This window comes from Pristis pectinata, chromosome 6, assembly GCF_009764475.1.
Source record: "Pristis pectinata isolate sPriPec2 chromosome 6, sPriPec2.1.pri, whole genome shotgun sequence".
NCBI classification, from domain to species: domain Eukaryota; kingdom Metazoa; phylum Chordata; class Chondrichthyes; order Rhinopristiformes; family Pristidae; genus Pristis; species Pristis pectinata.
The window spans coordinates 1-18,196 of record NC_067410.1 but is presented as its reverse complement, the minus strand read 5'-3'; the positions used below and the strand labels follow the sequence as shown (position 1 = coordinate 18,196).

The window sequence follows — 18,196 nt, the reverse complement described above, 5'->3', positions numbered from 1 at the left end:
GGATAAGAGCAGAAGTGTAGGAAATAGGGGAGATGCAGATGGATGTGGAGAGGATGTTTCCTCGTGGGAGAATATAGAACCAGGGGTCACTATTTAAAATAAGTGATTGTGCATTTAAATACAGAGATAAGGCAAAAAAAAATCTGTCAGAAGATCATCCTCCAAAGGTAGAGTGAATATTTTAGATAGGTACTCAGTAAGGTTCTGTGTAGTAGGCTGGTCCAGAAGGTTAAGGCACATAGGATCAAAGGCAAGCCAGCTAATTGGATCCAAAATTGGCTTGGTAATAAGAGGTAGATGGTAGGAGTGGAAGGATGCTTTTTCGATCAGAAGTCTGTGACTGATGATGTACTATAGGGATTGATGGAGGGAATTTTGCAGTTTGTGATATATATGTTAGTGACTTGCACGTGAATGTAGGAGGTATGATTTATAAGCTTGTGGATAAGTGCAATAGTTGGCGGTATTGTGGATAGCGAGGTAGCTTGTCGAAGGCAAAAGGAGGATATAGATGAAATGCAAAATTGGGCAGACTATTGGCAGATCGAATTTAATCCTGATAAGGGCAAGGTGATGCATTTTCAGAAGTCAAATAGGAGTGGGACATTTACAGTAAACAGTAGGGGACTAAGGAACATTGATGAACAAAGAGACCTGGGGATTCAAGTCCATAGTTCCCTGAAAGTGGCAGCACAGGTCAAGAGGGTGGTGAAGGCAGCATATGGCATACTTGCCTTCATAGGTCAGGGCACAGAATATAAATGTTGGTACGTTATGTTGCAACTTTACAAAACACTGGTTAGGTCGCACTTGGACTATTGTATGCAGTTCTGGTCACCATACAATAGGAAGGATGCGATTGCACTTGAGAGAGTGCAGAGGAGGTTCACCAGAATGTTGCCTGGATTGGAGGCCTTAGTTAAGGGGAGAGATTGGATAGGCTGGGCTTCTTTTCCCTGTAGTGAAGGCGGCTGAAGGGTGATCTGAAAGAAGTATATAAGATTATGAGGTACATAGAAGGGGTAGATAGTCAAAATCTTTTTCCCATGGCAGGGTATCAAAAACAAAAGGGCATAGATTTCAGGTAAGAAGGAATTTTAAGAAGAAAGTTTATTTTTTTAATTTCCAGAGAGTGGCTGATATCTGGAACGCTGCCAGAGGTGGTGGTGGAATCAGATACAATCACTACACTTAAGCAGCATTAGATAGGCGCTTAATGATTCTCATATGGGATTAGTGTCGATGGGCAAAGTAGGTCAGAATGGACGTGGCTGTTCGAAGGGCACATTTCTGTGCTGTATGACTCTAAGTGGATGAGAGGTTACTGCTGTAGATGCGATTGCTGTGTTATGGTTGCAATCAGATCAGTCATGATCTTATTAAATGGTGTAGCAGGCTTGTGAGGTCGAGTAGTTACTCCCACTCCTAATCCATATTTCATTAACATCTTTGAAGCTACAATGAAAGAAGTTTAATTTCACGAACATGGGAGTGCAAGATTCTGTACTTTTCTGACATTTTCCCAAGTTCCCAACAGAATTCTTAACACTGCCATATTTAGGGCCACTTTCAAATTTGCACACTACTGAAATAAGAAAGCAATCTGTGCCAGCACTCTAAAAGACCCATCAACACAAAAAGATCAAACTTGCATTCAAATTATCATAGAAGCCAACAGCACAGGAGGCCATTCAGCCCACAGTGCCAATGCTATTCTTTAAATGAGCTCCCTTCAATGCATTCCACTCACTTCATCTTTTCCCACAGACCCGCCAATTGCCCCTTCAAATATTTCTCAAATCCCTTTCTGAAAGCTCCCAATGAATCTGCTTCCACTGCTCTTTCAGACATTGTGTTCCAGATCACAGTAACTCACTGTATTAAAAGATTCAGCTCATCCTACCTCTGGTTCTTAAACCCGTTTCCTGAATCCAAACCCTTCTGCTAATAGATACAACTGTTACAACTCTTCAAAAATATTTTTCTTTAAAAAAGCTTCCACTAAATCTCTTCTTACCCTTCTGTGCTCAATAAGAAACATTAAGTGCTGTATAATAGCTTGTCATCAGGAATGAATCCCATGGAATAAAAGCAGTAGCAGCACAGATGGAAAATTGGCTAAATGACAGAAAATACAGGAGTGTGCAGTGGCGTTCTCCAGGGATTGAGTCTAGGACTGCTGCTTTTAACATCTACTAATGATGTAGATCACAAAGCAAGATTTTCAAACTTGCAGATGACAAAAAAGTTGAAACATAGTGAATTGCAAGGTGGATCGTAATAAACTTGAAGAGAAATCAACATCTCGGAGGGTCTATCCTGAGCCCAACACATTGATGCAATCATGAAGAAGGCACTCCAGCAGCTCTACTTCATTAGGAATTTAAAGAGATTCGGTATGTCACCAAAGACTCTTACAGATTTCTATAGATGTATGGTGGGGAGCATTCTGACTGGTTGCATCACCGCCTGGCGTGAAGGCACCAATGCACAGAATTGCAAGAGGCTACAGAGGGTTGTAGACTCAGCCAGTTCCATCATGAGCACAACCCTCCCCACCATCAAGGACGTCTTCAAGAGACAGTGCCTCAAGAAGGTGGCATCCATCACTAAGTACTTCACCATCTGGGAAATGCCCTCTTCTCATTACTACTATTGGGGAGCCTTAAGACCCACACTCAAAGCTTCTTCCCCTCAGTCATTGGATTTCTGAACAGTTCATAAACACAACCTTGTTATTCATTTTCTTTGTACTATTTATTTCTGTAATTTACAGTAACTTGTCTTTGCAATGTACTGCTGACACAAAACTACAAATTTCACGTTATATAAATCAGTGATAATAAATCTGATTCTGAGAAAAATGAGCATCTGCTGCAATGGTTGGACATATGAAATTCAATGCAGAAAATATAGTTTTGCATTTTGGTAGGAAAATGAAGGTACAATTCTAAAAGGACTCTGAAACAGAGATCTGTGACTATATGAGCATAAATCATTGAAAGTGGCAGGGCAAACTGAGCAAGCAGCTAAAAAAGTACAAGGGATCTGAGGCATAGAGTACAAGAGCAAGGATGTAAGGGGTTCATACTTTTTCAAAGCAATGGTTAGACACAACTGTTGAACTTGATCTAGTTTGAGGCAGCCCACTTTTGTGTTGACCTTAGGGTGTGTGCAAAAAATGGTTTACCAGAATTATTCCAGGGACTAGGGACAGTCATATAAATAGACTAAGAAACGTTATTCTCCTTGGGAGACAGGAAGATGAAAGGGTAATTGAAAGGCATTTTAAACATTGAAGGGTCTGGTCAGAACCAAAAAGTGACATGAGAAGAAGCCTTTTTAAACAGCGAGTGGTTGTGATCTGGAACGAACTGCCAGATGGTAATGGAGGCGAATTCAATCAAGAAATTCAAAGGGGAACTGAACAAGTACCATAGAACAATACAGCACAATACAGGCCCTTCGGCCCACCATGTTGCGCCGACCTTCAAACCACTCCTAAGACTAACCCCTTCCTCCCACATATCCCTCTATCTGAAATTCCTCCATATGCTTATCTAACAATCTCTTGAACTTGACCAATCTATCAGCCTCCACCACCACCCCAGGCAGCGCATTCTATGCACCAACCACCCTCTGGGTGAAAAATCTCCCTCTGATGTCTCCCTTGAACCTCCCCCCAACATTACCTTAAAGCCATGCCCTCTTGTATTGAGCATTGGTGCCCTGGGAAAGAGGCACTGGCTGTCCACTCTATCTATTCCTCTTAATATTTTGTATATCATGTCTCCCCTCATCCTCCTTCTCTCCAATGAGTAAAGCCCTAGCTCCTTTAGTCTCTCCTCATAATCCATACTCTCTAATCCAGGCAGGTACTGATAAATCTCCTCTGCACCCTCTCCAACACCTCCACATCCTTCCTATAATGAGGCAACCAGAACTGGACACAGTAAGTGTGGTCTAACCAGAGTTTTGTAAAGCTGCATCATTACTTCGCGGCTCTTAAACTCGATCCCACGATTTATGAAAGCTAACATCCTATAAGCTTTCTTAACTACCCTATCCCCGTGTGGCAACTTTCAGTGATCTGTGGATATGAACCTCCAGATCCCTCTGCCCAGAATCCTGCCATTTACCTTGTATTCTGCCTTAGAGTTTGTCCTTCCAAAGTGTACCACCTCACACTTCTCTGGATTGAACTCAATCTGCCACTTGTCAGCCCAGCTCTCCATCCTATCAATATCCCTCTGTAACCTTCGACAGCCCTCCACACTATCCACACCACTGATCTTTGTGTCATCTTCAAACTTGCTAACCCACCCTTCCACACCCTCATCTAAGTCATTAATAAATATCACGGAGGTCCCAGAACTGATCCTTGTTGGACACTAGTCACTGCCCTCCAATCCAAATGCACACCCTCCACCATAACCCTCTGCTTTCTACAGCCAAGCCAATTCCGAATCCACATGGCCAAGCTTCCCTGGATCCCTTGGCCTCTGACCGTCTGAAGAAGCCTACCATGCAGAACCTTGTCAAACGCCTTACTAAAATCAATGTAGACCACATCTACTGCACTACCTCATCAATCTTCCTGGTCACCTCCTCAAAGAACCCTATCAGGCTTGTGAGGCAAGATCTTCCCTTCACAAATCCATGCTGGCTGTCCATAATCAGTCCATGATTCTCTAAATGATCATAGATCCTATCTTAGAATCCTTTCCAACAGCTTACCCACCACAGACGTAAGGCTCACTGGTCTGTAATTCCCTGGACTATCCCTACTACCTTTTTTGAATAAGGGGACAACATTCACCACCCTCCAATCCTCTGGTACCATCCCCTTGGACAAAGAGGACTCAAAGATCCTAGCCAATGGTTCAGCAATCTCCTCCCTAGCCTCACGAAGCAGCCTGGGGAATATTCTGTCAAGCCCTGGGGACTTATCTGTCCTAATATTTTCTAACAGCTCCAACACATCCTCTCTCTTGATATCTATGTACTCTAGAACATTACCCTTACCAACACTGTCCTCAGCGTCATCAAGACCCCTCTCCCTGGTGAATACTGAAGAGAAGTATTCATTGAGAACTTCACCCACTTCCACAGCTTCCAGGCACAGCTTCCCACGTTTGTCTTTAATAGGACCTTTAATCGGATCAAGATCAAAGGTGGATTTTAAAAAAATGCCCAGACTACCCCAAAGAGAAAGTTTGGGACCAACCAACCTACCAACTTGTATTTAGCATCTGAACAAGCACTTGAATTGCCAAAGCACAAATAGGCTGCAAAGTACTGTTGATAGGATTAGTGTAGATTGTACTTGAAAGGAAAATAAAATGTGGGCTGTCTGGGGGATGGGACTACCTGGATTGCTCAAATTGTGTTGCCAAAGATTTGATGCACTGAATCGCCTCCTTCCCTACTATAACCTTTCTGCAATTCTGTAGTCTTTAGTTATAGACTTAATGCTTTGTGACATCTTTTTTAGTTCTCAATGTACATTTAGAATTCTGGTTGGTTACCTGTAACTTAGTGACCCTTCTGGGATTGATTTCTAGTGAGTGTGTGTTAGTTAGTCACAGCAGAAGCCAAATAATGTTGTTTGCTGCAGAAAAAAATGCAAGGTTGTTTGCAAACTGCAAATGTGCTCCTTGATAACTTTCTAAAAATAAAACTGACATCTCATGGGGTTTTTACACAACTTGAGATGCCTTGGGATTGATTCCCAGACATTATTCTCAATTGGTCTTATGCACTGGATATTATTGATGCATTGACTGCTTGTGTGCTGCACAGAGTTCTAGATTCTCAACAAAGGAACACAGGTGCTAATTACTCATAATGTGAATGCTGGGAGAGTTCTAAATAGTAGCACCTACTCTATATGTATTCCGAAAGAAATACTGGTTCCAAACAAAACCTTATAGCTTTACACCACATTTAAGATTAATACTCAGAATTTCCTAACAAAGTCATTAACACAATCTGCGATAAGAACATTTCACAACCCTTGGCTTGAGCAGTATTATCACCTCCATCATAACACCCTGTCAGAAAGACAGAGGCACTTATATTTACATCCAACTAACCACTGAAGTGCTTTACTGCTATAATGTAAAAAAATGCAACAGCATGTTTACACACAGCAAACTCTCACAAGCAGCAATGTGACAGCGACAGAAGTGATATGGGCTCCAGCTCTGTAAAATATTGTCTCTACGCAGTATGAAATAGAATTTGGTGAGTGAGGAAATTTGGTGCTGTGAGGGAAAGTGATGTTGTTTTGATACTTTATTTCTGCTTGGTTAATTGAAAACTTAATCTAATGGAGACACGACAGGGCATGTCAGACTTGCGGAATGTATATCATCTTCCATGCAGGAATTCTAAGGTGCAGAGAACAATGGGTGCAGGAAATTTTGTCAACTCAAACTCTATGTTTCAGAGCCTGAGCAACAGCCGATATCACTCTGGAACATCCACAAAGCTGTTTTGTGGATAGTACTTTTTTATAGTTGCAGCTTAAGAGAGAGTAGGCAGAGGTGAACTAGGTGATGGCTAGATAGACCAAAAGAGAAATGGCATCTTGCTCTTCAAACAGTATTCAATTCTGAATAAGTAAAGGAGATGGGGTATCTCCAGTGCAGTAGAAACTGAACCAAAACCACAGGTACAGCTGCAGAGGGTGGGAAGAGAAAGGTTAAGAAGGTGAAAACCCAGCTCAGCCTCCTCAAACACCATAGGGTTATAAAGCATGGAAAAGGGCCCTTTGGCCCAACTCATCCATGCCAACAAGACATCTATCTGAGCTAGTCCCATTTGCTTGTGTTTGACCCATATCCCTCTAAGCCTTTTCTATCCATGGATCTGTCCAAGATTTTAATTGCACATGCCTCTACACAGCCTCTCCTTATAATTCAATCTCTCCAGTCTCGGCAACATCTTCGTAAATATTTTCTGCATCCTCTCCAGCTTAATGACAGGCACGGTAGTGTAGCGGTTAGCATAACGCTATTACAGCGCCAGTGACCCGGGTTCAATTCCGGCTACTGTCTGTAAGGAGTTTGTATGTTCTCCCCATGTCTGCGTGGGTTTCCTCTGGGTGCTCCGGTTTCTTCCCACATTCCAAAGACGTACAGGTTAGGAGTTGCAACATGACGTCCTTTCTCCTGCACTCAATGCCCTGACTAATGAAAGCAAGTGTTCCAAATACCTTCTTCACCACCCGGTCTACCCATGTTGCCACTTTCAGGGAACTATACACCTGTACCCAGATATCTTTCTGTTCAACAACAATCTCCAGGGCCCTACTATTCACTGTGCAAGTCCTACCCTGGTTTAGCTGACCAAAATGCAATGAATCACACTTCGAGTTAACTTCCATCTATCATTCCTTGGCCCAGTTCACCTAGGTCCTGTTGTAATCATAGGCAACCTTCTTCACTGTCCACTACACCACCAATTTTGGTGTCATCTGCGAACTTACTAACCACGTTTAACAACGTTGTCATCCACATCGTTAATATAGATGACAAACAACAGTGGACCTAGCACTGCTGCCTGTCGCACATCACTCGTCAAAGACCTCCATTCTGAGTAACAACCCTCCACTGCCACCCTCTCTCTCCTCTAACTGTCAATTTTGTATCTAATTGGCTAACTCACCAAGGATCTCACATATTCTAATCTTCCAGACTAGCCTACCATGCACAACCTTGTCAAAGGCTTTGTTCAAGCCCATATAGACATGTCTACTGCCCTGCCCTCAATGTTTTGGTACCTTTTCAAAAAACCCAATCAAATTTGGGAGGCATGATTTCCCTCACACAAAGCCATGCTGACTATCCCTAATCAGTCCTTGCCTTTCCAAATGGAGGTAGATCCTGTCTCTCAGATTCCCTCCAGTAACTTTCCCACCACTGATATTAAGTTCACCAGCCCTTGGTTCCCTGGTTTGTCCTTGCAGCCCGTAAACAGGCACAACATTAGCCATCTTCCAGTCTTCCGGTACCTCAACCGTGGCTAAAGGTGATGTAAATCTCTCTGCCAGGGCCCCTGCAATTTCTTCCCCAGCTTCCCACAGTGTCCTAAGATTTACTTGGTCAGATTCCAGGGATTTATCCACCTGATATGCCTAAAGACCACTCGCAGCTCCTCTTTTGTAATATGGATATGTTCCAATACATCACTATTCAGTTCCCTTAATTTCATGGCCTCCTCCACAGAAAAATGAAAATGAAATATTTGTTTAGCACCTCATCTACCTCCTATGGCTCCACACACAGACAACCATATTGACCTTTAAGGGAACATATCCTTTCCCTAGTTACTCGTTTTCTCTTAATATACCTGTAGAATCTCTTAGGATTCTCTTTTCCCCTATATGCCCTCATTTTCCCCTCCTGATTTCCCTTCTACGTTTCCTCAAGGCATTCACTTGATGTCAGCTGCACATACCCCATAAAATCACACAGCATGGAAACAAGAACTTTGGCCCAAATGGTCAACACCAATCAAGATGCCCATCCAAGTTACTCCCATTTGCCTGTGTTTGTCCCATATCCCTCTAAACCTTTCCTATCCATGCCCCTGTCAAGTACCTTTCAAATGTTGTTAATGCACCTGCCTCAATCACTCCCTCTGGCAGCTCAGTCCATATATCGACCATCCTCTGGGTGAAAAAATTGCCCCTCAGGTTCCTATTAAATCTTTCCCCCTCTCACTTTAAACCTCCACCTCTAGTTCTTGATTCTCCAACCCTGGAAAAAAGACTCTCTAAATTCACCCCATCTATGCCCCTCATGATTTTGTACACCTCTATAAGGTCACCCCTCAGTCTCCTACGCTACAATGAAAAAAATTCTAACCTGCTCAACCGCTCTCCATAACTCAGTCCCTTGAGTCCTGGCAATGTCCTTGTGAAGGACATTTTATAAAGTTGTACCATAATCTTCCTGCTCTTATACTCTATGCCCCAGCAAAGGAAAGCAATTATCCAGTCTGCCTTCTTCACCATCACAGCTTCTGTGCTGCCATCTTCAGGGAATAGAGGGACCAAACATAATGGTCCCTTTATTCCTCATCATTGATTATGTTCTACCCTTGTTAATCCTGCCAAAGTGCATCACACAAGGATTGAATTCCATAAACCTTTGCTCTGCCCATCTTATCAATTGATCAGTACCATCCTGCAGCCTATGACTATACTTCTCACCATGAACAACACAACGGATTTTGGTGTAATCTGTAAATTTACGAGTCTACAATTTACCAATCTATTCATAGCCAAAAAGGAGACAGACACTCCCCCCACCACCAACCCCCACAACCTCCCCACTGCACTCTCCCGACACCCCCCACTCACACATCAGCAGGCTGAAGGCCCCCTGCTCCCCCATAGTCCCCCCAACCCCACAACACATCCCCCCATTTCTCTCTTCCCCTCCAACACACATCAGCAGGCAGAAGCTCCACCCCTCCGCTTTCCCCACCCCACTCTCCATGCCCCTATTCACACATCAGCAGGCTGACCAGCCCCCAGGGTCCCACCCGTGGTTCCCCGACCACCTCCCCCCTCCCTGATCCCCGACCACCCCGACTCCGCACCCCCCGTGATCTCCACCTCCCCCCACCCCCCGGGTTCCCCAACCACCCACCCAACTCCCTACCCTGGCTCCCCAAACCCCCCAACACCACCCCCCTGGTTCCCCAATAGCCGTCTCCCGACATCACCCACCCAAACCCACCATACCATGCTGGTTCCCGATACCCCCCTCCCATTCCTCCTGTACTCCCCCTGGTCTCTCCCACCAGCCCAGTCCTCTCCAGTCCCCCCTCCCATTTCTCCCACCCTCCTCCCTGTTCCTCCCCCCTACCGCAATTCGGTCCCACCCACCCCCGTTCCCACTATCCCCATAACCCCACTACTCCCGTTCCCTCACGTCTTCCCCCCACTCCCCACCTCCCTGTCCCTCCCCCACTCCCTCCCCCCTTTCCAGTCCCTCCCACACTCCCTCGTTCCCCCTCCCTCCTCCGTTTCCACTCCACCCATCTGCTCCCTCCCCCTCCCCTCTCCCCCAGCCCCTCCCCCACTCTTCCCGTCCCTCCCTCCTCCCAGCCCCTCCCCAACTCTTCCCATCCTCCCTCCCCGTCCCTCCCCCCACTCCGTCCCACCCCCAACTCCATCCCTCCCCCCTCCCCGTCCCACCCCCCAACTCCCTCCCTCGCACCCCCTCCACTCCCTCCCTCGCCCCACTCCCCCCTCCGTCCTCTCCCAAACCCCCCTCCCTCCACTCCCAACCCCTCCCTCCTCCTCTCCCCGCCAACTCCCTCCATCCCCCATCCCATCCCTCCCTCACTCCCCCCTCCCACCACTCAACTCACACCCACCCCTCCCCGTCCCACCCCCTCCCTCACACCCACCCCTCCCCCAGTCCCGCCCCCTCCCTCACACGCACCCCTCCCCCATCCCACCCCCTCCCTCACACCCCCTTCCCCGTCCCACCCCCTCCCTCACACCCCCCTCCCCGTCCCACCCCCTCCCTCGTCCCACCCCCGCCCCGTCCCACTCCATCCCTCACACCCCCCCACTCCCCCCTCACACCCCCCTCCCGACTCCCTCCGCACACCCCCCACTCCCTCCCTCACACCCCCCTCCCGACTCCCTCCGCACACCCCCCACTCCCTCCCTCACACCCCCCTCCCCGTCCCACCCCCCCACTCCCTCCCTCACACCCCCCGCCCCGTCCAACCCCCTCCCTCACACCCCCTCCCCCGACTCCCTCCTCACACCCCCCCTCCCCCCCACTCCCTCCCTCACACCCCCCTCCCCCGACCCACCACCCCACTCCCTCCCACCAACCTGTCCCACCCCCCCACACCCTCCCTCACACCCCCCGTCCCAACCCCCCCACTCCCTCCCACACCCCCCCGTCCCACCCCCCCACTCCCTCCCTCACATCCTCCCGTCCCACCGCCCCACTCCCTCCCTCACACCCCCCGTCCCACCCCCCCACTCCCTCCCTCACACCCCCCCACTCCCTCCCTCACCCCCCCGTCCCACCCCCCCACTCCCTCCCTCACACCCCCCGTCCCACCCCCCACTCCCTCCCTCACACCCCCCGTCCCACCCCCCCACTCCCTCCCTCAACCCCCCCACTCCCTCCCTCACCCCCCCGTCCCACCCCCCCACTCCCTCCCTCCGCCCCGTCCCACCCCCCACTCCCTCCCTCACACCCCCCCGTCCCACCCCCCAACTCCCTCCCTCACATCCCCCGTCCCACACCCCCACTCCCTCCCTCACATCCCCCCGTCCCACACCCCCACTCCCTCCCTCACACCCCCCCACACCCTCCCTCACACCCCCCCGTCCCACCCCCCCACTCCCTCCCTCACTCCCCCCCGTCCCACCCCCCCCACTCCCTCCCTCACACCCCCCCGTCCCACCCCCCCACTCCCTCCCTCACACCCCCCACTCCCTCCCTCACACCCCCCCACTCCTCCCTCACACCCCCCGTCCCACCCCCCACTCCCTCCCTCACACCCCCCCGTCCCACCCCCCAACTCCCTCCCTCACATCCCCCGTCCCACCCCCCCACTCCCTCCCTCACATCCCCCGTCCCACCCCCCCACTCCCTCCCTCACACCCCCCGTCCCACCCCCCCACTCCCTCCCTCACACCCCCCGTCCCACCCCCCCACTCCCTCCCTCACACCCCCCCACTCCCTCCCTCACACCCCCCCGTCCCACCCCCCACTCCCTCCCTCACACCCCCCCGTCCCACCCCCCCCACTCCCTCCCTCACACCCCCCCGTCCCACCCCCCCCACTCCCTCACACCCCCCCGTCCCACCCCCCCACTCCCTCCCTCACACCCCCCCGTCCCACCCCCCCACTCCCTCCCTCACACCCCCCCGTCCCACCCCCCCACTCCCTCCCTCACACACCCCCGTCCCACCCCCCCCCCCTCCCTCCCTCACACCCCCCGTCCCACCCCCCCCACTCCCTCCTCACACCCCCCGTCCTACCCCCCCCACTCCCTCCCTCACACCCCCCCGTCCCAACCCCCCACTCCCTCCCTCACACCCCCAGTCCCACCCCCCACCCCCTCCCTGTCCCTCCCCCCGTCCCACCCCCTCCGTCCCTCCCTCTCCCCATCCCACCCCCTCCGTCCCTCCCTCTCCCCATCCCTCCAACCCCCCACTCCTTCCCTCTCCCCATCCCTGTTTCCCCATCCCTCCCTACCCCCCCACTTTGTCTCCCCGTCCCTCCCTCCATCCCCCACACCCTCCCCCCTCCCCCTCCGTCCCTCCTCCCATCCCTCCCCCCTCCCCCTCCGTCCCTCCTCCCATCCCTCCCCCTCCGTCCCTCCTCCCATCCCTCCCCCTCCGTCCCTCCTCCCATCCCTCCCCCTCCGTCCCTCCTCCCATCCCTATCTCTCCATCCCCGTCCCCTCCCCCACACTCCCTCCCTCCCCTCCCCCACACTCCCTCCCTCCCCTCCTCCTCACTCCCTCCCCCCCCACTCCCTCCCCTGCTCCTCACTCCCTCCCCCCACTCCCTCCCCACCTACTCCTCCCCCCACGCTCCCTCCCCCTCCCCACACTTCCTCCCTCCCCTCCCCACTCCCCCCACACTCCCCCTCCCTCATACTCCCACCTACTCCCTGTCCCCCCCAGCACCCCGTACCCCCCTCCTCATTCCCCGTTCCGCCCCCCACCCACTCACACATCAGCAGGCTGAAGGCCACCACCCCCAGCAAGCCCTGGATGAACATGCCGAAGTTGCCCATCAGGGCTCCGTTCTCGCAGCCGCGGGGACCGCCGGCAGTGCCGAGCGGGATACTTAAGTTGGTGACGACGGAGCCGTGCAATGGGCGCTCGACGACCGAGTCGCGCTCCAGCTCGCTGACAGCCATGGCCTCCCGTCGGGCCCGCTGCCCAGCCCGCGGCCTCGGCAACCGACGCTAGGCCGCACCCCGAGGCATTGTGGGGAATGTAGTGCTGTCCCGGGGCATTGTGGGGAATGTAGTTCTTCTCACTGCATTGTGGGGAATGTAGTACGGCCGCAGTGCACCATGGGCACTGTAGTCCGCTGCAGCGCGGGAAGGACGGGACAGGTTGGTGACTCCCAGGGGGTCGGGCGGCGTCTCTGGAGGGAGAAACAGAATTCAGGCTGCAGGTCGAAAACCGTTTGTTGGAATACAGAAAATAGTTTTAAGTTGCAGAGATGATGGAGAACAACTGATAGGTTGAGACGTGCAGCAACAAACTGCTGGAGGACTCAGCGGGTCGGGCAGTGTCTGTGGGGGGAGATGGACAGTCAACTCCCCTGGAGTTGCTCCAACATCTTGTCTGTTGCTCCAGATTACAGCATCTGCAGCCTCTCGTGTCTCCACATGTTGAGACCAAGGTTACTGTGGGGCAAATTGTTACTGGGGACAGTGAGAGGGCGATGAAGTGCGATGTCCAGAGAAAGTTAGTAATCAGAAGAGTTTGATATAAAGTCTGGAAGGATGCATTGTGCCCATATGGAAGATGAAACGCAATTCCTCAGTCTTATATCATTATAAGAGTGTGGGAGGCACAGACCAATAGATCAGAGTGGGATGGGCAGAGAAGTAAAATGGCAAGCAACCAGGAGCTCAGGATCGCCCAGGCGCACTGCAAAGCGGTCACCTAATTTGTGTTTTCCAAGGCAGAGAAGACCACATTTGTGAACCCCAAATGCAGAAGGAAAGAGTTGAAAAGAGAGGTGTTGCATCTGCTGCAATTGCACGGGAGTGTTGTAGTCTCTGCACTGGTAAGAATGGAGTCAAGAAGGGAATGGTCCCTTCAGAATGCTGAAAGGGGAGGAGGGGAAGGTGTATATCATCGTGGGATCATGGTGGAAATTGTGAAAGCTGATCCATTGAATGTGAAGGCTGGTGGGGTAGGTGAAAACCAGGGATACTCTATGTGGGAAATAGATGAGGGAAAATAGGATTTATTCCTTGGCACATTGTGCAACATCCTTTTTACAAAACAGCTCCTTGGGGTTATGGTTGCATGGTGACCAAGTGTGGGAACCAATTTTTTTTCGAACCATAGAACACTACAGCACAGAAAACAGGCCATTCGGCCCTTCTTGTCTGTGCTGAAACCTTATTTCGCTAGTCCCATTTATCTGTACCCAGTCCATAACCCTCCAGACCTCTCCCATTCATGTATCTATCCAATTTATTCTTAAAACTCAAGAGTGAGCCTGTATTTACCACATTAGATGGCAGCTCGTTCCACACTCCCACCACTCTGAGTGAAGAAGTTCCCCCTAATGTTTCCCCTAAAGCGTTCCCCTTTCACCCTAAAGCCATGTCCTCTCGTACTTATCTCTCCTAATCTAGGTGGAAGAGCCTACTCGCATTAACTCTGTCTATACCCCTCATAATTTTGTAAACCTCTATCAAATCTCCCCTCATTCTTCTATGCTTCAAGGAATAAAGTCCTAACCTGTTCAATCTTTCCCTGTAACTCAACTCCTGAAGACCCAGCAACATTCTAGTAAATCTCCTCTGCACTCTTTCAATCTTACAAATATCCTTCCTATAGTTAGGTGACCAGAACTGCACACAATACTCCAAATTTGGCCTCACCAATGTCTTATACAACCTCACCATAACATCCCAACTCCCATACTCACTTTTATTTATGAATGCCAGGATGCCAAAAGCCTTTTTTACAACCCTGTCTATCTGTGATGCCACTTTCAGGGAATTATGTATCTGAACTCCCAGATCCCTTTGTTCCTCTGCACTCCTCAGTGCCCTACCATTTACTGTGTTCATCCTACCTTGATTTGTCCTTCCAAAATGCAACACCTCACACTTGTCTGCATTAAATGCCATCTGCCATTTTCTGGCCCATTTTTCCATTTGGTTCAGATCCCTCTGCAAGCTTTGAAAGCCTTCCTCGCTTTCCACAATGCCTCCAATCTTAGTGTCATCAGCAAACTTGCTGATCCAATTTACCACATTATCATCTAGATCATTGATATAGACAACAAACAAAAATAGCCCCAGCACAGATCCCCGAGGCACACCACTAGTCACAGGCCTCCGGTCTGAGAAACAATCATCCACTACCACTGTTTTCTCCCACACAGCTAATTTCGAATCCAGTTTTCAACCTTTCCATGGATACATAGAACAATTACAGCACAATTCAGGCCCTTCGGCCCACAAAGCTGTGCCGAACATGTCCCTACCCTAGAAATTACTAGGCTTACCCATAGCCCTCATTTTACTCAGCTCCATGTACCTATCTAACAGTGTTTTGAAAGACCCTATCGTATCAGCCTCCACCACCGTTTCTGGCAGCCTATTCCACGCACTCGCCACTCTCTGAGTAAAAAACTTACCCCTGACATCTCCTCTATACCTACTCCCCAGCACCTTAAACCTATGTCCTCTTGTGGCAACCATTTCAGCCCTGGGGAAAAGCCTCTATCTACCCGATCAATGCCTTTCATCATCTTATATACCTCTATCAGGTCCCCCCTCATCCTCCGTCTCTCCAAGGAGAAAAGGCCGAGTTCCCTCAACCTGCTTTCATAAGGCATGCTCCGCATTCCAGGCAGCATCCTTGTAAATCTCCTTTGCACCCTCTCTATGGCTTCCACATCCTGTAGTGAGGTGACCAGAACTGAGCACAGTACTCCAAGTGGGGTCTGACCAGGGTCCTATATAGTTGCAACAACACCTCTCAGCTCCTAAATTCATTTCCACGATTGATGAAGGACAATACACCATATGCCTTCTTAGCCACAGAGTCAACCTGTGCAGCTGCTTTGAGCGTCCTATGGATTCGGACCCCAAGATCCCTCTGATCCTCCACACTGCCAAGAGTCCTACCATTAATGCTATACTCTGCCATCATATTTGACCTACCAAAACGAACCACTTCGCACTTATCTGGGTTGAACTGCATCTGCCACTTCTCAGCCCATCTTTGCATCCTATCTATGTCCCGCTGTAACCTCTGACAGCCCTCTATACTGTCTACAACACATCTAACTTTTGAGTCATCCGCAAACTTACGAACCCATCCCTCCACTTCCTCATCCAGGTCATTTATAAAAATCACAAAGAGTAAGGGTCCTAGAACAGATCCCTGAGGTACACCACTGGTCACCGACCTCCATGCAGAATACAACCCTTCAACAACCACTTTTTGCCTTCTGTGGGCCAGCCAGTTCTGGATCCACAGTGCAATGTCCCCTTGGATCCCATGCCTCCTTACTTTCTCAATAAGCCTTGCATGGGGTACCTTATCAAATGCCTTGCTGAAATCCATATACACTACATCTACTGCTCTCCCTTCATCAGTGTGTTTAGTCACATCCTCAAAAAATTCAGTCAGGCTTGTAAGCAGGACCTGCCCTTGCCAAAGCCATGCTGACTATTCCTAATCATATTATACCTCTCCAAGTGTTCATAAATCCTGCCTATCAGAATCTTCTCCATCAGCTTACCAACCACTGAAGTAAGACTTACTGGTCTATAATTTCCTGGGCTATTTCTACTCCCTTTCTTGAATAAGGGAACAACATCTGCAAACCTCCACTATTCTGGAACCTCTCCCGTCTCCATCGATGATGAAAAAATCATCGTCAGAGGCTCCACTTTCTCCTCCCTCACCTCCCACAGCAGCCTGGGGTACATCTCATCCGGTCCCTGCGACTTATCCAACTTGATGCTTTCCAAAAGTTCCAGCACCTCCTCTTTTTTAATATCTACATGCTCAAGCTTTTCAGCCCGCTGCAAGTCCTCACTACAATCACCCAGATCTTTTTCCGTAGTGAATACTGATGTGAAGTATTCATCAAATACCTCCGCTATTTCTTCCGGATCCATACACACTTTCCCACTGCTGCACTTGATAGGCTCTATCCTTTCGCATCTTATCCTCTTGCTCTTTACATACTTGTAGAATGCCTTGGGGCTTTCCTTAATCCTGCCCACCAAGGCCTTCTCATGTCCCCTTCTGGCTCTCCTAATTTCCTTCTTAAGCTCCTTCCTTTTAGCCTTATACTCTTCCAGATCTCTAACATTACCTAGCTCTCTGAACCTTTTGTAAGCTTTCCTTTTCCTTTTGACTAGATTTATTATACCCTTTGTACACCACGGTTCCTGTATCCTATCGTGAATCCCGTCTCATTGCAATATGCCTATGCAGAACTCCACACAAATATCCCCTGAATATTTACATTTCTTCCGTACTTTTCCCAGAGAACATTTATTCCCAATTTAAGCTTCCAATTTCCTGCCTGAGAGCCTCATAATTCCCTTTACTCCAAGTAAACACCTTTCTAGTCTGTCTGTTCCTCTCTCTCTCCAATGCTATTGTAAAGGAGATAGAATTATGATCCCCATCTCCAAAATGCTCTCCCACTGAGAGGTCTGACAACTGACCAGGTTCATTTCCCAGTACCAAATCAAGCACAGCCTCTCCTCTTGTAGGCTTATCTACATATTGTATCAAGAATCCTTCCTGAACACACTTAACAAACTCCACCCCATCTAAACCCCTCACTGTATGCAGATGCCAATCGATGTTTGGGAAATTAAAATCTCCCATCACAACAACTCTGTTATTCTCACACCTTTCTAGGATCTGCTTCCCTATCTGCTCCTCGGTATCCCTGTTACTATTGGGCGGCCCATAAAAAACACCCAGTAAAGTTATTGACCCCTTCCTGTTCCTAACCTCCACCCACAGAGACTCCGTAGACCGTCCCTCCATGACGTCCACCTTTTCTGCAGCCGTAACACTATCTCTGATCAACAGTGCCACTCCCCCACCTCTTTTGCCTCCCTCCCTGTCCTTTCTGAAACATCTAAAACCCGGCACTTGAAGTAACCATTCCAGTCCCTGAGCCATCCAAGTCTCTGTAATGGCCACCACATCATAGCTCCAAGTATTTATCCAAGCTCTAAGCTCATCCGCCTTGTTCACAATACTCCTTGCGTTAAAATAGACACACCTCAAACCGTGGGTCTGAGCACGTCCCTTCTCTTTCACCTGCCTATCCTCCCTCTCGTACCTACTACAAGCTTTCTCCATTTGAGAGCCAAACACCTCTTCCCCAGTCTCTCCAGTTCGGATCCCACCCCCCAACATTTCTAGTTTAAACTCTGCCCAGTAGCCTTAGCAAACC

The 18,196-nt window shown here is 49.6% G+C and overlaps 1 protein-coding gene across 2 annotated transcripts in view; it reads right to left on the bottom strand.

The window, feature by feature from the left end:
* stimate (STIM activating enhance) overlaps window positions 1-12,977 on the bottom strand; it is an 88,789-nt gene extending 75,812 nt beyond the window's left edge. For both annotated transcript variants that reach the window (XM_052017648.1, XM_052017647.1), the window contains exon 1: window positions 12,731-12,977. In XM_052017648.1, the coding sequence (XP_051873608.1) occupies window positions 12,731-12,920 (190 nt within the window). In that variant the 5' untranslated portion in view covers window positions 12,921-12,977. The remainder of the gene's footprint in view (window positions 1-12,730) is intronic.
* Between the last annotated feature and the right edge of the window lie 5,219 nt (window positions 12,978-18,196).